The sequence below is a fragment of the Odocoileus virginianus genome, chromosome 34 (genome assembly GCF_023699985.2).
Source record: "Odocoileus virginianus isolate 20LAN1187 ecotype Illinois chromosome 34, Ovbor_1.2, whole genome shotgun sequence".
Classification (NCBI taxonomy): domain Eukaryota; kingdom Metazoa; phylum Chordata; class Mammalia; order Artiodactyla; family Cervidae; genus Odocoileus; species Odocoileus virginianus.
The window spans coordinates 18092718-18116616 of record NC_069707.1 but is presented as its reverse complement, the minus strand read 5'-3'; the positions used below and the strand labels follow the sequence as shown (position 1 = coordinate 18116616).

The 23899-nt window shown below is 38.8% G+C and overlaps 1 protein-coding gene across 2 annotated transcripts in view; it reads left to right on the top strand.

The window, feature by feature from the left end:
* The window catches only part of SAMD5 (sterile alpha motif domain containing 5), a 61972-nt gene extending 39776 nt beyond the window's left edge, over window positions 1-22196 (top strand). The window contains exons 2-3 of one of the 2 annotated variants that reach the window (XM_070461504.1): window positions 6738-6795; window positions 16130-22196. In XM_070461504.1, the coding sequence (XP_070317605.1) occupies window positions 6738-6761 (24 nt within the window). In that variant the 3' untranslated portion in view covers window positions 6762-6795; window positions 16130-22196. The remainder of the gene's footprint in view (window positions 1-6737; window positions 6796-16129) is intronic. The other variant, XM_070461503.1, reaches the window with a different exon arrangement.
* Window positions 22197-23899: the final 1703 nt, after the last annotated feature.

Genomic DNA, 23899 nt, shown 5'->3' with positions numbered 1-23899 from the left:
TTCACAACATAGGACGTGTGATGGTTTCTTATCCTTCCCCATGAGGTATCCCTTGTGCTTTTTTTTCCTCATTGGAAAAAGATTTAGTTTCTTTGATTGAGACTTAATATCCCTAAATATTAATTGCCATGTGCTTAGAGAAAAGATGGTGCTATGAAAGAATTTTCACTTTAATTCCTTAAAGTGAATTGCTCCTCTTACCCTTGGCTTTTCTCTTCTGAAAATGAAAGTACAGAGTAATTTTAGACTCAGTCACCTTCCTACATTATAGCCCTCTCTGCCAAAGTATTATATATTCCAGTGCTTTGGACTAAGTTTAGGCAGATGGCATGTTTTAGTCAATGAAAGGTGAGTAGAAGTGATATGGACCTCTTCCAGGCAGAAGCTTTATAAAGAGTTCACAAATTGTTCACAATTTTAATTTTCCCAGAGTTCACAAATTTAATATTTTCCCTCAAGCCACAATGATTGGCTATGTTTTTGATGGAGACTGATTTGTCAGCTTTGGTCCTAGAGTGAAGAAAATGTCCCAGAATCATAGCATACCCACCTGGGAATTGCATCATGAGTAAAAAGAAACCTTTGTAGTTGTAATTCAGGAAATCATGGGGTCATTTGTCACTGCAGCATAAGTGGCCCATCCTGACTTATATGCATGCCTGACGCTTGTATGTATCAGTTCAAATCATCTTGGCCTTATTTCTTATTCCACCCACTGCTGAGTGAACAGTTCTGCACAAGCTTCAACAGGTAGCTCAGAGGTGTAGCCTGATATCTCATTGGCTCAAGCCTGTGCTTTTTGTTTTATAGCCGGGAGCTCCTTTGACGTTGTCACTAGCTCCTATGAGAGCTGACTGGGCACTCAACATGTATAAGCACGAAGTGCAGAAAAATGACCACCCACAAAGCAAACCTTGACAAGTGGGTAATAGAAGATGAGGGCTAAATGCTTCTTCTTTCTTCTCTCGCATGCATGGTTCTGAAATGCATTTCCCGAGGTTCCTCTGACCATCTTACAGAATCGAACAGCAGATCAGAGTGGCCAGTTGCATCCTTGTGTTTATTTCACTCTCCCTGGCCACTGTTTCTGCTCTCTGGGAATACTTTCTCAAATAAATGACCTGTACCTAAGGCTTTTGTCTCAGTCTCTGTTTGGTGGAGGAACTAGTCAGACCTTTTTTTAATTGAACCAATTAGGACATTATGCACCACCAGAGTGAATTCTTTAAGTAATTCAGTGGTGTAAATGTTAACTTGACACTGTAAAGGATTATACTACATTTATAGAAGGGCTGTCAAGCATAAGCACCTTGTTACTCAGCCTGGAAGTTATTGTTAGATTTGCTGATTCCAAAATACGACTTTCCCCTCCACCTAACAGAGATTAATTTCCTGTTCTTACTTCTCAGTCCATTCTGATGCTGTAACACAGACTTTATTTGGGAGGAATCATGTATTTTTGAGGTTCAGTGATTTATTGACTAGCATACTGTTGGGGTTCCCTGGTGGCTCAGAGGTAAAGAATCTGCCTGCAATGCAGGAGACCCAAGTCCTGTCACTGGGCTGGGAAGATCTCCTGGAGGAGGGCATGGCTACCCACTATAGTATTCTTGCCTGAAAAATCCCATGGACAGAGAAGGCTGGTGGGCTACAGTCCATGGGGTCGCAAAGAGTCAGACACGACTGAGTGACCAACACTACACTACTACTACTAGGCGAATGTTTATTTGTTTAAGTTTTATTTATTTATTTTAAAAGCCAATTAGATCTTCACATTTCCTCAGTTGAATTTTGTTTTATAACAGGTGTCATAGAGTTCCATGCATGAACAATAGTATGGATTGAATAAATAGGCAGCTGTTGTTTAAATGTTAATACAGAATTGTGGTTTTGGTGAAATTGTTGTTCTTTGGGCGCTCCCAGTGGCCAGTTCACTGACAAGAGACAGGTGGAATGTGTGTCTGCATCATGGGAAATACTGCCTTGTTTAGGAATTGAATTGGCCAAGTTCCCATAGCGTCTTGGCTCTGTTTCCCCTTCACCTCCTTGTCAGTCTGTTCTCTAGAAGTCTTAAAATCACAGCATAAGACCAGAGGGCATCTGAAAATCATCTCATCAAACTCGGTGTTCCATAGATCAGAGGACAAGCCCGTAAAGGTTAAGGGAAATGACCCACTTTGGCGGTGGAAGCGAGAGAAATGGAGGGGGTGCCATTTTGGTTGTTAAGAAGCTACCGTTCTTTTCTGACATAATTAAATTCTTGATTGTGATGCTCTTAAATGAACCATGAAATTCTAAGCGCTTCCAATGCAAGTGTGATTTTTAACTAAGGCTTTTTTTCCCCCCAATCTGAATGTTAAGGTGGCAGATGCATAACTAATCTTAGCTGAATCTATATTAAGAAATCAGCAAGGTGTCTTTATTTAACTTGCATCATCTGTGAATATAATGTAGTGTCAAATAGCATGATTTTGCACATGATATCCTAAAATAAAAACAACTCTGCCTTCAAAGTGATGGCAGAATGCAGTTATGTGAGAGGTGATTTTACATTGGGTCCCAAAGGAAATGAGAAACACAGAAGAAAATAACTGAAGAACTGGTCCCTAAATGTGATTTCAGCAGATGTTTATACATATTTTAAATACAGTTTTATCTGAGGGACAGAAAGTCAGCTCTTGGGATTGTGTTCCATGTCATACCAGGGAAACTCCTATCAACAATAGGGGGTTTCTGAAATCTCTTGTTATCCTAGTTTTGAATTGTCTGAAAGATGTCCAGTCCATTGAACCATTCTGTTTTTGCTTGGGGATGTTTCCATGGATCTGTATTAGTTCCAGGAAATTTTGGTCCTTTCTATTATCTCTGGAACCAGACATGATTCTTGCAGAAACTACATGGGATTATCTGTTTCTCTGTTTTTTAACATCTTTGTTACAGTGGGTCAAATTCCTAAGAGAGTAAACAATGAAAAATTGTCAGGCTCAACTGTGGAAGATTGTGTGAAGATGAAAGCAAACTATTCTGATTTAAGTCGCAAAAAATGTTGGCCTTTAGCTTATTGAAATACTGCTGTATTCAGATGTACTGAAATACTTCTTGACTGGCATACCCACCCATGCATGACTGGAGTGACCACACAGTGGTCACAGATGTCGCGATTTTGGCATTTGACTTTCACTTGGTTAATCTTTTATTTTAATGTATTTGAATTTCTTCAAGAACATGATCTTAGTTTCTGATGATTTCCTTTCCTCTGTGAAAGCATCTTCTAACATGAGAAGCCCAGACTCTTGAGGAATTAATCCAAGGGTCTTGGAACGTACTTGGGTACCAACTAATCTCAGTGGATTTGTGCATAAATACTATGTTTCACATAAATTTATTTGAGGGAGTTCTTGAATTCTTGGTCACTCTTTTATACAACAGTGTACATTTTATTTTATTTTTCTTTATTTTTTGGATGCATCATGCAGCTTGTAGGATCTTAGTTTCCTGACCAGGGATTGAACCGACATCCTCAGCAGCTGAAGCTCAGAGGCCTAACCTTTGAACCACCAGGGAATTCCTTCTTGGTCACTTTTAAAGCAACAGTTTTTCTCAAAAGAGTGGGAGGAAAGTAAGAAGAATATAATATGAAGTTGCTCTCTTTTGTGAGTGTGTACTGGGGGTGGGGGGTGCATACACACATACCCTGTGGCAGAAGTGGAGGGGTCTTACGTTTTAAAACAATTAAAAAGAGTCTTTATGCTTGAACAAGCTGAGAACGACTGCTATGGGAGTTTTGTTCTATAGGGCATGCTTCACAAAGCTAAATGAAATTTTTAAAAGTTAATGGCTAGACAGTGCTTAAAGCATACACATTATTCATGATTTATTCTAATAACATTTGTGGATGACTAACTTAATAATGCTGCCGCACATCCATTATGTTTTTGTTCTGAAGATGTGTCTAAGTATCTATGCCTCCTTAGGGGTGGGTTTATATCACTCCGTGATTGAATGAAGAAATAGAATTCCATGCCTGTTATGGGGCATGTGTTAGAAAAAACATTCAGACACTTATATCGGCTTACACTGTGCCAGATACTGTTCTAAACCGTCTTGCAAATATTTTCTCATTTAATTCTTATAATAACTCTCTGAAATGTAGGTAGTACTGTGGTTCCCATTTCAGATAGGAAAGAAGCACAGAGCACCTGCGTGTCCATGGCCACCCGTCCAGGAAGTAGTCAGCCTGGAGTTTCCTTCCAGAGTGAGCAGGGATCTCTAACCCAGCACTGCTTCCGTCAGGATTTCACTTCTGTCCTGGCAGGAAGGCATGTGATAACTGGCAAGGAAAGCCTGGAGGATAGGCTGGTTTGGTTTGAAGAAGTAGACCCATGCTTCCTCCATTCTTCCCCACCCTCCCCGCCTCAGCATCTCACACACACACACACACACACACACACACACACACACACACACACACACACACACACCCTGGACTTCCTCTGGACACACAGCATTAGGCTACCTTGAACTGTAATGTTTGAAGCCCTCTGATTGATGTTTTGCACCCAAACCTTTTCAGAGTATCACTTCATAACAGCAAGTGTGTGTGTGCAAAAGACCTTCAGTGTGTGATGGAACTCAGGCCTATTTACATGTTTTTGCTGCTTCAGGTAACCCATTTATATGTCCTCAGTGTCCATTTGGACAAGGCCAACATTTTGAGGATTATTCAGAAGACTTCATAAGCACGGTTTTGTTTTTTGTTTTTTTAAAAACAATTAGCTGATGGTTCTTAAGACCCAGAATGAGGGCATCAGATCTTGTGGCTTTCTTGAGACATTTGCAAGTGTCCCTCTTTCCCCTGCCGAAACCAGAGAAGAGGTGGAGTGATGGAAAATAACAGAGATCCCCTGAGTAGTGCTTCACTCTGGCTGCCACTAAACATGCAAATGTGCTTTCCAAGGAATTGCTAAAGAGGATTAGGACAGTTGTCTTGCTTCCCTGCCCATTCCAATTTGGCAGGTGAGGTTAAAGCCCAGTAGAGGCCACGCTTCAGTGTTCGGGGAGCTGGGGACTGGACACCAAGAGACAAAGGGTTATTTTTGATCAGAATTGCCTAAGTCACTTTAGAAGCTCTTGCTTTTGTAAAGGCTGGCAAGCATAGTCCCTTTGAGAAGTGTTTCCCTCTGCTCTCCCCTTCCCCCCAAGCCACCCTAGCTATCTTTGCAAACCCTCTCCCCAGAGGAGGAAAGTCAACTCACCTTCAAGGCAGAAGGACTATATACAGACTTCCTAGTTTCATGAGGTTGAGGCGGGTAGGGAGCCAGGAAGGTAAATGCAGAGTGATTGTCAGGAAGGAGTTATCATTGCAAAGGGCAGAATTATATTCCAGACTGATGCACTGGTCTGAGATCCACTGGTGATTTTGTGTGTGTGTGTGTGTGTGTGTGGCCTGTACCTTGACTCTGGTGTCTAGAAGTGGTTTAGGCTGTGGTTCTCAATGTGTGGCCCATAGATTCCCTTGGGGTCCCCAAGACTCAGTAGTTTGCAAGGTAATAATTATTTCATAACAATACTCTTTGACATTATTTGCCTTTTTGCCTTGTGAACATTTGCATTAGTAGCACAAAAGCCACTAGGTATAAAAATGCTATCACATTAGTGCCAATCAAGGCAGTGACACTAAACTGCGTTAGTGCTTATGGTATTCTTGTACACATGCCAAAAAAAATGACCATTTTCCTTAAAATGTCCTTGATGAAGCAGTAGAAATTAGTAAGCTTGTTAAATCTTAACTTTTGAGGACATGTTTTTTTATTTTTTTAAAATTTTTTTGAGTACATGTTTTTTAAAAATATTTTGTGTGACAAGATGATAACCACTCAGAAAGATTTCTGTTGAAGTGAACGTGAACCTTGTCTCTTACCAACCCCTTCTATTGTTGTCTAAGTTACTTGCGCAACTAGCTGCTTTAGTCATGGAATATCATTTTCACTTAGAAGAATACTGCAGAACAAACTGTAGTTACCTGTTGGATATTTGGCAGTTAAATTTCTTGAAAGTGAATAAAGTGAACCTTTCCCTGGTGGCTCAGATAGCAAACAGTCTGCCTGCAATATGGGAGACCCAGGTTTGATTCCTGGGTTAGGAAGATCCCCTGGAGAAGGAAATGGCAACCCACTCCAGTATTCTTGCCTGAAAAGTCCTGGGAGCTTGGTGGACTACAGTCCATGGGGTTACAAAGGATCATACACTACTGAGCGACTAGTAAGATTTCAAGAAAAACAATGGACAATATTTGTTAATGATAAAATTTGAATATTTAAGTAAAACTTACATTAAAAACTTGTGTATTCCACAGTAAAACTGACAATTTCCCAAGACTTGAAGACTTTTTTTGATGAGGTGGGTGGTATAGTAGCGTGTGTTTCTTTTTTGACATTGAATGATGATTGAGTGTTAACATTTAGAAGATTTGCATAACTCAGGAACCCAGTACTTTCCAAATGATTAATGCATGATATTACCAAGTCACATATGAGAAAGGATCTGTTAATAGTAGAAGACAGACAGATTTTCATGTTGTTAATGGAGCACAAAAAGTTTATTAATATGTTTTCAGATATCACATTGTAACTGACTTAAGAAGCTATATGTTGTCAATTTTGGCATGGTATCAAAAGAATGTCTATGATCGTCTACCTAAAAAAGCTATTAAAATATTTTCCTCTTTCTAATGACAGATTTTCTTCATATATTTCAACTAAAACAACATATTATCACAGTTCAAGTGTGGAAGATGTAAGTACTCGGTAGCCTATTAAACTAGCCATTAAAGAGATATGCAAAAATGCAAAACAATGCCTTGTTTATTATTAATTTTGGGGTAAATATATTTATATTTCATAAAAATGTTATTTATGTTAATATGATGAATGTACTATTTTAATTTTTAAATATTTCTCGTTTGCAGTTTCAAATATGGTAAATATTAAGTTATTTTATTTATATATGTGTTACAATTCATGAACAAAAGCTCTTTGAAATCCTCAGTGATTTTTACAACTACAAATTGTTCCTGGAACCAGATGTTTGAGAACTGCTAATATAGAAATTGCCATGTTGACTAGCTGGAGGTTTCTGAACTATTAAAGGAGTCAAAAAAGTTCTCCAGGTTGGGAATAGTAACTCTTTCATTACATATCTTTAAGCATACAATGGAAATTATTTACATATTTTCCTCTGTGAAGTGAAAACCTCTTAGAGCTCAAATATGCTTACATTGCATGTTAAACTCTCATTCTTCAATTCTTCAATAACTGATAGCAGAATAGAAAAATACTGGCATTTACATTCATTTTTAATTTACTGGAAATAAAAATGTCCATGTATGTAGTATGTGATTTGTAGAGAAATACTTACAAATAGTCCCTGAAACCTTTTTTCTTATCTTATAATTTAAAGCAAATCGTAAATATTCAAGTATATAAACCAGTGGACATCAAGCAAAATAAAAACATTCACCCCAACTGCTGACTATTTTATATTTTTGATCTTACAGGAAATAGTTAAATCTCAGTCTGCGTCTTTTTTTTTTTAGTCTGCATCTTAATATACATGGAGGCCATGCAGAAACAGTATTTAGTTTTTAATGTATTTTTTATAAATCATATTTTTCCTACATAATTAAATAGTTGGCATCATTTATTTAATAGGATGAAGTTAAAATTTTCTTATATATTATGAATGACATTAAATATAATATCTAAGTAAGTATTATGCACATTTCTTACCCTGAATAAAAATGAAATACTTTTTGCTTAAAATCACATTTGCATGTACTGCTGAAAATGAAGTGATTAAAAATACTCCTAAGCTCATTTGAGAAATTATGTATTTATATGAAAGGGTTCCGTATTAGTTTCTGAGGGCTGTACCACAAACTGAGTGGCTTAAAGCAGCACACATTTACTCTCTAGCAGTTTGGGAGTCCAGAAGTATGAAAACACAGTTTTGGTGAGGCCATGCTCCCTTCCAAAGCCTTGAAGGGAGAATTCTTCCTTGCCTCTCTCTCAGCATCAGGTGGCTCCTGGCATTACTGGGCTTGTATTAATAGCTGCATCACTGCATTCTGGGTGTCTGTCTTCATGTGGCCTTCTTCTCTGTGTCTCCTCTCCTCTTGAAAGGACACCCGTGATGACATCTACAGAGCTTACATCATCTGCAAAGGCTGTATTTCCAAGTTCACATTCTGAGATTTCAGGTGGCTTGAGTTTGGGGGGATGATATTCAACTACTGTACATTCCTGATCAAAAGTGGTGTGAAGGAATTCCCTGGTGGCCCAGTAGTTAAGATTCCTTACTTTCATTGCAGGGAGCATGGGTTCAATCCCCGATTGGGTGAGTCCTGCATGCTGTGCAACCAAAATAAATAAGTAAATACATAAATAAATAAAATAAAACAAAAATGATGGAGGAGTGCAGACATACTTTTACAAGGGTGGGCTTCACCCTTGGATAGAACTGTTCTGCCACTAATTAGCTCTTTGACACTCTCAGGGTATCTACACTTGAAAGCCTCAGATTCTTTGTAAAACTGATTCCAGGACAGCCATCATGTGGGTTTATGGTAAGAAGTAAAGGAGATTATGTTTAAATATGCTGTGTCCTCAGCACAGTGCCTGGCACAGAAGTTTATTCAGTTACTATTAGTAGTTGTTGATTGTTGCTGAGGTAGACTGGTTATAATCATAGTATGTATTACAAATGTAAAGAACTAAAGGAACTAAAGAGCCTCTTGATGAGGATGAAAGAGAGTGAAAAAGCTGGCTTAAAACTCAACATTTAAAAAACCAAGATCATGGCATCCGTTCCCATCATCTCATGGCAATTAGATGGGGAAAAAGTAGAAACAGTGACAGCTTTTTCTTGGGCTCCAAAATCACTGTGGATGGAGACTGCAGCCACAATATTAAAAGGCACTTGCTCCTTGTAAGGACAAACCTAGACAGGGTATTAAAAAGCAGAGACATCTCTTTGCCAACAAAGCTATGGTTTTTCCAGTAGTCATGTAAGGATGTGAGAGTTGGACTATAAAGAAAGCTCAGCACTGAAAAATTGATGCTTTTGAACTGTGGTGTTAAGAGAAGGCTCTTGAAAGTCGCTTCAACTGCAGGAAGATCCAACCAGTCCATCCTAAAGGAAATCAGTCCTGAATATTCATTGAAAGGACTGATGCTGAGGCTGAAACTCCAATTCTTTGGCCACCTGATGGGAAGAACTGACTCATTGGAAAAGACCCTGATGCTGGGAAAGATTGAGGGCAGGAGGAGAAGGGGGACGACAGAGGATGAGATGGTTGGATGGCATCACCGACTCAGTGGACATGAGAACCCATGCCTCCTGCATCTCCTGCATTGCAGGTGCATTTTTACCACTGAGAAGCCCTAGTATTCAGCATACTGTAGCATGTATCATTGTTTCTATTCTGGACTTCTATTGAGGGTTTCTAGGCTTGAGTCTTGATCACTATTTTGGGTAGCATTTGGAGACTTTGAAGCATAGTACAGAAAAACTCTAAATGTCCTTTCACTGTAATTCCATGCCAGTCCTGCCCAGCCCAGCCGAATCTGTCCTCTTGGAACTGTCAAACTGATTTCATGTCACAATTCTCTTGGTGACTGTTTCAGACCACCCCCCGCCCCGTGCCACCTTTGGGTGCCTTAGAACTCTACCCTTGCCCCACTTCCCCTTCTGCAGATGGCCTTGGCTATGTCATTACCTAGAATGTCGAGTCTATTGCACAAGATCTCTCTCCGTCGCCTCTCCTTCATCTCAAAGTGTGTTGGCATCTTTGCCCATCTGTTCTTTGTTCCCTCTGTTTCTGGTGAAGAATTACCCTCTCCCCTCTAAGACTAATCGTCCTCTGGGTATCTACTCTTGGCTCTAGTCATAATTATGGCCCATAATTATCCCTTTGTTTTCTTGCATTTGGTCTCTCTCCATGGAACCCTTCCACTCCTTCTGTAAATGTGCCCAGATCCTTCCTTGTTCTTAAAAGCACTGTCCCCTCCAGCTACTATTTCGCCTCCTTAACTGTGCTATTATATTTCTTGAAAGTGTGGTGACTTAGCCCCAGCTTCATGTTGTGACCAGCTGTTAATTATTATAAAATTTCTGAAAGAGCAATTCAGAATTCCTAACAGTTCAACTCCTGATAATTTCTTCCTGGTAGAGATAAGACAGGACCAACTCGGGGCAGTGAGGGAGGTCCCGGGCCCCTTGTCTCCTTGAGTTTTCTGCAGCTTGCAGACCATGGCCCTGTGGGCTGCTCTCCAGGTGGGGGAATTTTAGCATATTTGGAATATGCTATGACTACAACAAAGTGCTTTTAAGAAATCTTGAATTTACATAGCTATTCAGTTGGAAAAATTATAAAGCCAGTTAATGCCTGGAGGAGAGAGTAAACAAAGACGCTTTTGTCTTTTAACCTCTGAGTTTTTTCCTGAGAGTTTGCTGAATAAGAAGGGGTAGGAAAATTTCCATCCTCTCCAGTATACTTTCCATTTGCTGAAAACCTGCAAATTTAATCCTGAGTGAAGCCTAGAACTCTTGTGAATCCAGAGAAGGTGGTGAGTAGCAGTGCAGTTTGTTATAACCTATTTAGTTTTGTCCAGGAACTAGCTAGTAAATCAGTACTTAGCAAGGACACACCATGCATGAAGACAGGATAGCTGTAAAGAACGGTTTATGATGCATTTGGGTATTTGTGTTTACAGTCAAAAAAAGAAAGTATACATAGATCATTCTGGAGAGGGCAAACGTTTTTCTAGTCTATAGAATCCCTAAGAAACCTACCTTGTGAAACTCCTGTAGCAGGAAGAAGGACATCCATGCCAGCTCATTGTGTAACAAGACATTGTGTCCTGCAGATTGTTGTTCAGGGAGGCAGCCTCAACCTTCCCAGCAGTTTAGAGGCGCCCCTCAGAGGCCTTTGGGGGAACTGAAAGGTGACCATGAAGATACCGATGGGATTAGTGAACATAATGATTTTTTTTTCTCTGCCATGTAGGCAAAGGTATCTATACTCCTATCTGACTCGCTAGACTGAAATTTCTTGATAGCAACTTAGTTTACTGAGAAATTGATGTAAAAATTATCCTGTGGACAGTTGAATCAGCCAGCAGTAGTAGTATGTGACATGCTCCATATTATTCCCAGGGTGGATATTGCTGTTGTTGTTCAGAGGCCAAGTCGAGTCCTACTCTTTGCGACCCCATGTTCTGTAGCAAGGCAGGCTTCCTTGTCCCTCACCATCTCCCAGAGTTTGCCCAAGTTCATGTCCATTGAATCAGTGATGCCAAACAACCCTTTCATCCTCTGTTGCCCTCTTTTCGTCTACCTTCGGTCTTTCCCTGATTCAGGGTCTTTTCCAGTGGGTCGGCTCTTTGCATCAGGTGGCCGAGGATTGGAGCTTCAGCTTCAACATCAATCCTTCCAATGAACATTCAGGGTTGATCTCCTTGAGGATTGACTGGTTTGATCTCTTGCTGGACAAGTGACTCTCAAGAGTCTTCTCCAGCAGCACAGTTCAAAAACATCAATTTTTTGGCACTCTGCCTTCTTTATGGCCCAACTCTCACATCCATACATGACTACTGGAAAGATCATAGCCTTGACTATATGAACTTTTGTCTGCAAAGTGATGTCTGCTTTTTAATACACTCTGTAGATTTGTCATAGCTCTCCATCCTAGAAGCAGTCATCATCTAATTTCACGGCTGCAGTGGATATAAAGAAGTATAAAATGTGGTTATGCCTTTGGAGAAATTTGAAGCTAAAATGAGGCTGTATTTATACACACCTGCCACCCCCCGCCCCAGTCTGTTAGAATATTACCAATCTTCCTTGGATCCATAATGATAGATAGTGTGACATGGCTAAATGTTGAGAAAGTCATGTGGTAAAAAAAATCTTGTATATCATCAGATTAGTGCATGTGTGCCCTCCAGGCAAAACTTGCACCCTTATTTTTTTATTAATTTTTTCCTAAGAGACAGTTGACCCACCCCCAATTGTAAGGAAATTGCATGGACTATTATTGTACAGTCACCAGTTTTGCTTTTTTTTTTAATCTCAGCCACCAAACGTGGAGAATTTATTGGTTCTACATCTGCAGTGGGGCTACATTGTTTTAAATAATATCACAATAGCAAAATAACTTCTAAATGGCTTAGCCTGCATCTGACACTGATTGCCTTTTAATTAGGGGGAAATTAGAAGCTAAAAAGAGTAGCAGGCCTGAAGTCAGTTAAAAATCAGAATAATCAGCTGAGAAAAAAAACACACATTATCTCATAAGACTTAATATTTAGCCACAGGATAATAGTTTTTTTATTCTTTAAATAACTTTTTCTGTGCCTCTGTCCATCCTCTTCATTTCTGCAATTGGAACTTTAACAGATTAGAATTGCCAGATAGGTGGGAAATGAAAGACTTCTTCTCTTCTTCTCTCACCCTCCTTAATAGCCTAGAACAAACAAAACTGAGAAAGCCGCAATTCAGCCCAGGAATTAGGTTTGTATGGCCCTGAGGTAAGAACTCTTGAGTGTCTCAAAGCGGGTCAGGGAAGAATTAGGCCAGCTAGGGTTATAAACGTTTTAGTAATACCTCCTCAGAAATAGATAATAATTTGGCACATTACAGACTGCTGGCATTCAACTTTTGTAAACTCTGTCTTTAAAAACAGTAAAGCTTCAAGAGCATTAGTAGAACCAAAAATATAATTTACCATTTATTGGTCCTGTGATCTCCCTCAGTTGGTAAAGAATCCGCCTGCAATGCAGGAGACAAGGTTCAATGCCTGTGTCGGGAAGATCCCCTGGAGAAGGGAAAGGCTACCCACTCCAGTATTCTGGCCTGGAGAATTCCATGGACTGTATAGTCCATGGGGTTGCAAAGAGTTGGACACGACTGACCTACTTTCACTCACTCATTTATTGGTCCAGAGATGGATTTTTGCGAGTTTTGAGAAAGGACCAGATTTGAGGCAGTTTCTTTCATGATTTTCTTTTTTTTTAAGTCAACCTAGCCATATATCCAAAGAAGGCTGTAAGTGCTTATAAGGTGTGTGTATGTGTGTGTTCTCAGTCATGTCTGACTCTTTGTGACCCCATGGGCTATAACCTGGCAGGCTCCTCTGTCCATGGGATTTCCCAGGCAAGAATATTAGAGAGGGTTGCCATTTCCTCTTCCAGGGAATCTTCCTGACCCAGGGACTGAACACACGTCTCTTGTGTCTCCTGCATTGGCGTCACCTGGAAAGCCCAAGTGTATATAAAACAGATTGTTATTTTCCTTGGAGGAATCAAGAAAGGGCTTCTTTTTTTCTCTCTGTAGGAATATGCTGGATAATTTAGGGGGAAAATGAAGTGGAAAAATATGAGCTGATAGGAGCCACTCTGTGAGGTGAGACTGGACTGGCATCACCTGTTTGCCCGTAAGATGTCTTTTTAGCGGTTATCTCCTTAATGCTGATCAGAGTTGTAAACATCTGTTCATTTCTCTTCTGCTTGAAGAGTAGGATCTATAAGGAGCAGGATCTAGGATGTCACAGTGCATGTCAGGTGCCAGAGCTCCAAGGAGCCTTCCTAGCAGGGAAATTACTAATGTTTCCTCTGATCATGAAGCAACATGTGCTCCGCTAATTACTGTTCTCTGAGACCGCTCTCACATCTTGAAACTCTCCATGACCCAACTGCGGAAATCCTGTTTGTCTGCCTCCTACCCTTTCCCCGAAAGAATGAAAACTAGCAAATGGCAAGGCTGGACTTGTTTAATCAATGCAGTTTGTTTTTGCTGAACCTAAGACACAAGAGGTTTCAGCTGGGGCTGTTGATGCTAGATTTGTGAATGACTTTGTGGTCCACATCTTTAGCTGAGTTTAATGTGGAGGGTGCTTGCTTTTACTAGATGATAGCCTGTCCAAGGCATTTTCTTTATGTCCATAGGTTCCTGGAAGACAATGATCTTTAACACAATGACCTTTCATGGTTGGCAGGGGTATCTTGCTGACTTCAGGCAGAGCTGTATCAGGTGAGGTGCGACATCTGAGAATCTTTTGTTTTAGCAAGAGTCTCCTCAAGATGGTGTCTCCTTCCTTGGTGACTCTGTCAAAATTCAGCTGTAGTCTTCCTGAGGTCTTTTGTTGTTCAGTTGTTCGGTCGCTCAGTCGTGTCCAACTCTTTGCGACCCCTTGGACTGCAGCACACCAGGCTTCCTTGTCCATCACCAACTCCCAGAGCTTGCTCAAACTCATGTCCTTCGAATTGGTGATGCCATCCAACCATCTCATCCTCTGTCATCCCCTTCTCCTCCTGCCTTCAATCTTTCCCAACATCAGGGTCTTTTCTAATGAGTCGACTCTTGGTTGCCCTAATGCTGTAACCAGAGGCTCTTTCTGGTTTTTCAGGTAGAAATAGCAAGTTATCTCACACTCTAAAGCAAATACATTTTTGTTGCAGCACTTTTTCACTTATTCATTTATTAGAGCATTTAAAATGAAACAGTTTTTGCCTCCATGCTAAGCTAAACTTAGCCTCACTCCTCCCCTCAAAAAACAAAAAACAAAAAACTTAGCTTGTCAAGTTAGATCGAACATTGCTTTTACATAGTTTATAATAGGAGCTTGATTTTCATAGAAGAATTGATTACCTTGGATATGGGTTTATCTGAGTGACTATTTGAATATATTAGAGAGTAGTAAGATATTATTACTTGGTATTACAGGGATGAAAAGATCTGAAAACAGCCTGATTCTCTGGGGAAAGAAACTTTCTGAGCATGGCTAGTAATACTTTCTATCCATTTAGATGCAATTGTTGGATGATTTTACCCAAAGTAATTAATAGTGACATATTAGTTAACATATTGCTATCAGCAGGTGGCTATTTGAGCAGGGGTGAACATGGCATGTGCTAAAACAAATTAATGTACCCTAGAGAAATGTGCAGAATCATTTTTTAAAGTCTTTCAATAATGCCTGCAATACAATTCTTTTGCAAGAGATAAAACTGGGGGTAACACTGGAGAATTGTAGACTAGAAAAAAAAAATGAAAGAGAGCAAAAGTGATTCAACCTTTTCCAAAAGCTTTTTCAGTTAAACAACAATAAAAACAAACACACCAAGAAAACAAGTAAATGGTTGAATCCAAGCAGCACAGTTTGCCGGTCATATCAAAAATCATGGGAGAGACCGAGGCATCCTCATTCTTCCTTTGCACTCTTTTTTTCCTTCTCCTTTGTCCTTTCTGATCTGTCAAGGGACGCTTGGCCCAGGGCATAACAGTGACAGATGGGCAGGAAACTGTAATCTGTTGCTGCTTTTCATTTGTGAAGGAATCATAGTGACTATGAAGGGGTTCAAACTGTCAACACCAATCAGAACTTGGAGATAATTAGTGTAATATCAATCCCAGAACACTGGTGCAGATGACCACACAATAGCAGATGAATTCTGCTAGGTTATTACTTTGTAAGAAATCCTTATTCATCTCTGTCCAGCTTACGTACAAATATGCTTTTAAATGCCTGTGTGAAAAAGTTACTGTTTGTGCACACAAATGATTATGATTAAAGATGATTGTGAATCTTTTATTTGGGAAGGTGCATTTTGAATTAGTGTTTATACAGACAAGCTGGGTGGATACATACCTCCTGAGCACGAGCTAGGTAGCATTTGAAATATTTTGCAGTAAGTTGACTGATATTCTATGACTAAGGCTGCCAAAGTATAGATTTGAGTGATGTGATTTAGGAAGGCAAACTATTACAAGTTGTATTTTATTTAATTTTTTTTTACTTTCCTATTCTCATAAGAAACATTAAAGGAAAGAGAAGTAAAACTTTTTAAAAAAACAAATATAGACTTGAGAAGAGTAAAATACATTTTCTTATTAGCTTCAAAGAGAAAATTGATTGATAAACAACAGAGTCTTAAAGTTAGTTTTCAAAAGTCCATATGGTAAGCAGAAAGGGACAAGTATGACTTAAGAAATGAAGCAGAAATCCATGATGGACTAGGGGAAGAATGGGTAAAGGAGAACTTAAATAACCCCGATATGTTCAAATCCACAGGTCCCAATGGCTGGCATCCTAGAGTTCTTAATGAATTGGCCGAAGTCATCACAGAACCGCTAGATATCATTTTTGAAAACTCGTGGAGGACTGATAAGGTGCCTGAAGACTGGAAAAGGGCATATTTAGAACCTTCTTTCAAAAAGGGAAATGGATGATGACCCTGGAAATACTCATCAGCCTAACTTTTTACTTGGAAAAATTCTGGAATTATCAACTTAGTACACTGGGTAACACATTCATAATAGCTAGATAAAAGGCAGTGAAATATCGCACATAAAGAAGTACCGAATTCATTTTTTTAAAAAAACATACCATTGTTAGAAATAGTCTTCTGTGTGTTTGGGGGTTCTGCCCTCCATTCTATAAATTCGTGATGAAAACAAATGAGACTGGCTAAAGCTTTTGGTTAATCTAATTTTAGGTGTGTAATACAAGAGAAAAAAGTTTCTGGCAATAGCTAGACATTACATCATTTCTAAATTAGCCTTTAACTTGAGAGTAGTCATTTTAATTTTGTATTTAAACATTTTTTTTCCACTTCATATAAGATTGTGTTTTCATAGGTTGAGATATTTTACGTAATTCTATATAGAATAGTTTGGTGAAGGAACTCTTATTTTAAGTGCTATTTATATAGGTATTTCACATATAGGTACAATGATAATGGTGACAGACTTATGTTCCTTACAAGATATACTTGTAAGGAAAGAAAAGCAAATGAAGAAACTTTTTTCTAACTTCTGTTTTTAAATTTCATCTGACTGAACATGAGTGTTGGGACTTGTAAGAGAGTCTTACTCTGACATACGTTGAGCAAGGGCCAGCTGTGTGGCTTGACAGCTGGTTTTCCTCAGCCCTGGCCACTGCTATGGCCCAGGTTGCCTCCCCAGATTCTGATTTCAGGCCTTTGGCGGGGGGTGAGCAGTGGGAGTGGATATTAAGAGCTCTTTATAACCAGAGCCTAGAAGGAGAGTAGAAGGAGGTGAGAGGAGGAGATGAAGATGAATCTTGAATTTTTTCTGCTTCCTGATGTTCTTGCCTTTGAATGTTGGCCGTTTTCTTTTCTGCTTAGAAAATGCAACCATGTTGAGAAGACCAAAAACTTAGTTGAAAGGAAACCATCAAAAAGATCTAGAAACATAGCCAGCCCCACGGTCAAACAACTTCTGAGAGCAGCTAGGCAGTACTGTATTCCAAAGTCTTCTCTGCACTGCTTAGATGTACATAAGAGATAAAAGTTTATATCACACAATACTCAAGAGTAGGAAACTCTCAGAAAAAAAAAAAGAAATTTACCTTCATTTTTTCCTGGTGCATACTGGAATTGGGTAGGCAGTTAAGGTCTCCAAGGGCCATTTTAATCACTTTAAAAATATCAGGTTTACATAGTTTAGCCACTTCTAAAGATTAATTTAGACTGGGTAAAGTCAGTCTCATTCTTAAGTACAAATGCAAGGAAATTAAGCTCTGAAAGTATGTATACATTGTCTTTTAAACAACATGCTGTAGCTTGCAGCTCTGTAAGAGTTATATTCCAATCAACCTTTCATCATTATTTTTTTAAAGTGAACTAGAGTCTTTAAAATTTTCAAACTAGGTTTTTTTTTGTTTTTCATGGAGTGGGGATCTCTATAGATTATAGATATGATTTATTGTGATAATAAATGGCTTCCTGTTCTAGACCTCATTTCCAGGTGCAGCATCTGTGGCAGATTTATTTCACAGATGTACATTTTCATGCATTTGTTGAATTGTTGCTGGAGAGGACCTGATTTCTGAAAAATCTGTTATTTTCACCCTGGGCATTATGATGCAGTCTACAGGAACTAGAAAATTCTTCAGTCATTTCAAGTTTGATTTTCTATTTGTATAATGTATAACTTCAGTTATTTTGCCAAGTTTAAATCTCCTCTTTAGGTTTGCTCTGGAAATTTGAAAATGATAATCCTCTACCTACATTGCGAGGAGGAATATCAACAATCTCAGGTATGCAGATGATACCACTCTGGCAAAGTGGCAGAATGTGAAGAGGAACTAAAGAGACTCTTGATGAGGGTGAAAGAGGAGAGTGAAAAAGCTGGCTTGAAACTCAGCATTCAAAAAAACAAAGATCATGGCATCCAATTCCATCACTTTATGGCAAATAGATGGGGAAACAATAGAAACAATGACAGACTATTTTCTTGGGCTCCAATATGACTGCAGATGGTGAGTGTAGCCATGAAATTAAAAGATGCTCGCTCCTTGGAAGAAAAGCTATGGCAAACCTAGACAGCCTATTAAAAAGCAGAGGCATCACTTTATGGATAAAGGTCCATATAGTCAAAGCTATGGTTTTTTTCCAGTAGTCATGTATGGATGTGAGAGTTGGACCATAAAGATGACCGAGTGGGCTAAGAATTGATGCTTTTGAACTGTGGTGCTGGAGAAGACTCTTGAGAGTCCCTTGGACTATAAAGAAATCAAACCAGTCAATCCTAAAGGAAATCAGTCCTGAATATTCATTGGAAGGACTGATGCTGAAGCTGAAGCTCCAGTACTTTGGCCAGCTGTGTAAAGAGCCGACTCATTGGAAAAGACCCTACTCATAGGAAAAGATCCTGATGCTGGGAAAGACTGAAGAAGGCAAAAGGAGAAGGGGGCAGCAGAGAGTAAGATGGTTGGATAGCATTACCCACTCAATAGATATGAATTTAAGCAAAGTTGGGGAGAATGGAGGACAGAGGAGCTGTGATGTTCTGCAGTCCACGAAGTGGCAAAGAGTTATGTGACTTAGCAACTGAACAACAACAGCAATCTAAATTAAAAGGCACAATCTAGAACGGTGAAATAGCCTATGGATTTTAAAGATTTCTTACCTGAAAGTAGAGGAAGAAAACTTTAAAATAAGCAGAAAAGTATTGAAGGAAGCCCATTAATTCCTTTGCATTAAATGAAGATGAGTTAAGAGTTAGACTATAGATATGAGAAAGGAAGTAATCTTACCATGAATTGTATCTGTAGATAATAATGCTTAAGAAGAGTAATTTTTGACAGTGTTTTTTCCTTTTATCTAATATTCATGGTATCCTTAATTTTTTAAAGGGAAGGAAATAATGGAGGCAGAAATAAATATATTATCAAAACTAGAGGATTATCTTGATTTGTATTTCCTAGACCGTCGAGAGAGGTTAATTACAGACTTCATAATATTGAGGAATTGGGAGGATTATAGCAAAAGTTTCTTCATTTAATCTAAAATTTTTGAGGTGAAGATCTTACTCACATATTCTTGGCAGAGTGAGTGCATAATTTTAAGAGTTCTTTCCTCACAAAGGAATTTAAATCAATTTAGAATAGCTGTTACTCAGGCATTTTTTCAGTCTAGAGAAATTTATAGCATCTTGATGTTGTGAAATTAATAACAGAAACAATAAGCATTGAGTTTTCATTTTGGAGTTCCTCAGATCCGAATTCAAACTCTAGAATCATGTTGATAGCTTTTTCCTGTGATGATTCTATTAGAAACATAAGCTAACTATTATATATAAAAATAGATAACTAATAAGGACCTACTTACTATATAGCACAGGGAACTCTAGTGAATACTCTGTAATGACCTATATGGGAGAAGAATCTAGAAAAATGACTGGATATATGTATTTGTATAACTGATTCACTGTAGTGTATGCATGAAACTGGCTAAACATTGTAAATCAATGATACTTCAATAAAAATTGTAAAAAAAAGGAGACAAGCTGAGACGGTAGCATGGGAAATGATCTTGAACAGTCAAAGACTTTTTATCCTTGTCCATAAAATGGGAAGAATAAATACCCTTCCTTAGTTCTTAAGAGGCTTGAGAGGTCTGCAGCATACACCCACGCAGTTCATGGTCTTTGACGCATAGGAGGTGCACAGTGCCTCACTCTCTTGCCTTCTTTTTTCCCTCTTATATAAAAGAGATTACCTTAAAACTAACTAGACCACTCAGGCATAAGTTGACTTGTCCTTGTGGCTCTCTTAAACCCACTGAATAAGGCCCTTTGCTTTCTTTTGTGTGTGTGTGTGTGTGCACTTAGTCGCTCAGTCCGGTCTGACTCTGCAACCCCATGAACCGGAGCCCACCAGGCTCCTCGGTCCATGGGATTTCCCTGCCAAGGATACTAGAGTGGGTGGCCATTTCTTTCTCCAGGTGATCTTCCCCACCCAGGGATTTAACCTACATGTCTTGCATCTCTTGCATTGCAGGCAGATTTTTTACCACTATGGCACCTGGGAAACCCTTGCTTTCTTTTAGGAAGGATAAAACAGGGTTTCAGTGCCTGCTCATAGTAAGGTTGAATAAGTGTTTATTGATGGAATGAAAAGACTGTGATTTTTAAAAACAATGAACCAATGACTAAGGTCAGTGTTTTTCAAGGCTGGGGAAATAGTCACATATAAAGGAACTCTTTAATTTACCTCTTTTTAAAACAACTCTAGATTTATAAATTTGCTCTGCAAATTAGTGAGGACAAACGTGCATTTTCCTCTCATTTTGTGACTGTGATTTACAAATTAGGAGTGCACATGGGCATTCCCCCATAGCCTTTCCTGAGATAAATCCAGCCAAGACACAAAGCAGATGATGGCGGATCGGCAAACTCTTTTCTAGATGAAGAGAAACCAGATGTGCTATGCCTGGGATGCACCTGCCAGCAAACCGATGAGCCTGTCTGGTTTGTTGTCAGTGAAGAGTCTGGGTGTTGTAAAAAGGTCTTTCCATGAGCCCTGAGCAGTAACAAAAAAGAAGGAAAATTCAGTTCTTGGACAAAATGATTAATATTTACGTGCAATATTTAATTATGTGTTAAAATATCATGTTCAGACAGGCAGAGGATTTCTGAATTTCAAAATAAAGAAGAAGAGTATATCCAGAGTCATATGCAAGATATAAGCAAGAGCTTCACCTTAAATGGCCAGATCTCCATTCAGACCAAGGATGGAGTAATAGGGAATTCTTAGAAGAGATCAGCTGACAACTTGTGCTTAGAAGAAAGCCATCATAGATCATAGATGCTGTATTAAACAAAATAAGTTGTGCAGAGCAAAGTGAATCAGCTAGGCTTTCTCTTTTAGATTTCCTAATTTTACTCTTATTAATAGTCCGAGTGGAATCAATGAAGCATTCCTACATCAGATGTTTTACACTATCAGATTCTTTGATTCGAAAATCCTCTTCAGCTTTCTGTTATTAATTTCTTAAGGAGATAAAATATCATCATTTTCTATTTCATGATCACTATTTTAGATATTTCCATAAAAGGAAAAAAAAGGAACAGTAGTTCAGGAAAATGAACAACCTTACTTTTTTTAACTGATCAAAATAGAGATTTTCTTTTAAATTGTTTAAATTCCTAGAAATTAAATTTTGTTTTTTATTGTTATTTTTTAAAGATAATGTTTAGAGGAAAATTGGAGGTTAAAGACTACTTCAAAGATCTTGGTGGGTTTTTTTTTTCTTTTCTTTTTAACAATTTGGCCAGAATTTCTTCCAGTAGAACAAAAGGAAAGAAGTCGGCTATTTAATGTTGATGAGAAATACCTTTTATAGTTATATTCTATACCATGCCCTTTGTCAGATGAATTTTCCTTTGTTTTTCCAAAAATTGAGATGCTGTATTGAGTATCTTGAGGGCAAAGTGGGATATTGATTAAGACAAATGTTAGAAATTCTGTTGTTCATTGATGTTGTTGCTCAGCTTGAAAAGCTGGACAGTATTCTTGGATACCCTGTGGGTTATGAAACCATTGTTCTTTGAAAAGTTTTGATCATACAAAAATGTGTGCATGGGCCTGAAAAAGCACCTTGTATCCGTCTAGGTAGTAGAGCAGAGATGCATTCTAAATGAAAGTTGCCCTGTGGTTTTGTGTATGTAATTGCAGTTGACACCTTTTTCCTTTCAGTTAGTGTTTGAAAAAGGGACTGTGTGAGGAAGCTGAATTGGAACCGTGTTATGAACCCTGGAATGCATGCTGGTGCAGCACTGTGATCTGCAAACATATGTCCTCTGTTCAATAAACGTTACAGCTTTCACTGCCATTCCCGCCTTGGCTCTTTTGTGATCATTTACATTTCAATGAATGGGACCTAGTATGTGCGTTATTTAAATGGATGATATATAAATGTTTACGATACTGGAGCGTTATGGTTAGCATGGGAAATCAGAGTGCTAACATAGAAGAAAGGAGAAAGCCTGGCTCCCCACACTGCATGCAAAATTCAAATAAATCCTTAATGATGTTTGCTTGGATGCTTTTGTGTGATGGTTATATATATGTGTGTTGTGGCTTCTCCCTTCTCTCCCCACCTCTCTTCAGATTAAAAAAGTACTTTTGAGGGTGATAAATAGCATGCAATTCTGTGCCAGTTATTGCGGCCCCCCCAGAGTGGGACGGAGAGTGCTGGGATATATTTGGGGGTCAGTGGGGTTGTTTGTAGAGTTTCTCCCACAGATCCTGCTGTGGCTCCCAGAGTCCCTGAAACTCCATCACCCGCAGGTTGATGTGATTCAACTATAAATAAGCAGCATCTCGGGGGTCATGAGACCTAAACATTTAAATTCCAGCCTTACCACTTTCTGCCTTCAGGACCTTTGAACAAATGGAATGATTACTGTAAACGCTTAGCGCACTAATTAGCACATGATAAGCTGCCCCCAACATTAATTCAAAGAAGTTTTGAAATAGTGTTTTGGGTTCTGTGTATATGTGGTATCATGTGGTATGTTTTGATGATAATGAATAGCTGTTTTTATTCACACTGAATACAAGATGAAAGTAAATTTAAAACAAGGAAGATGTGGAATAAATATTAGGAAGAAATATGCAGATTTCGGATTTTTAGAAATGAAAAAGGACCTAAGGAAGACCTAAATAGATTCAGAAATTGTGTAGTTAAGACACACTGGAGCCTGGAGTGTGTGGCAAGCCCACCATGATACTGCAATAGGCAGTTGAGGCTTTCCCGGATCCTCTCATCCTGGCTTTTTGTCTGATGTCAGGTCCTAGAAAGATACCTAAAGGGATCTGTGGTATCTTAAAAAAAAGACCCATCTTTGTAGACTGGCCTTAATTTCAACTTAGTTTCAAAGATTTTCAAGACATGCTTTTGTTCATAAACTAAAGCTCCAACCAGCCCCTAGGTTCTGCAGGGGCCAGCAAAACCTAATCTTTCAGCTCTAAAATTTCATGCTTCAAATCTTCCTTGATCTGTTGAGCATTATTTAGAAAAGTCAATAATGTTGGTGAGCAGCTGTAAAATGTATTTTTTAAAAAACGTTTCCCGTACGAGCATACAGTAGTGATCCCAAGTAAGGAGGATTTAATAGAAAATAAGATGGTTTATGTTATTAGTAAAATCACTTCGCCTAAGGCAGCCTTTAAAGTCTGTCAACTGAATCTGGAAAATGAATACCTTTTAGTTTCATTGCAGGTCATATGCTGCCCCATTGAAGATTTCCTAATTTAAAAGAGGAATCTTGAACAATTTTAGTGAAAAGCTTCCTCCCCTCCCTCCCCGACCCTAGAGTTATTCCAAGGACAGAGTGCCTTCATATAATTATGGACACTTTTTTGGCCCACTTTCTTCACTTTATTACATCCATGTACCATTAACCAGATATCTGTGGAATCTCATCTGTCTCTTGGTTGAGTAATGAACACCAATCATGGATTGTATATAATCGGTGTGCATTCTTGTACATCCGCCAAGCTCTATCAATTCAACTTCAACTTCATTTTGGA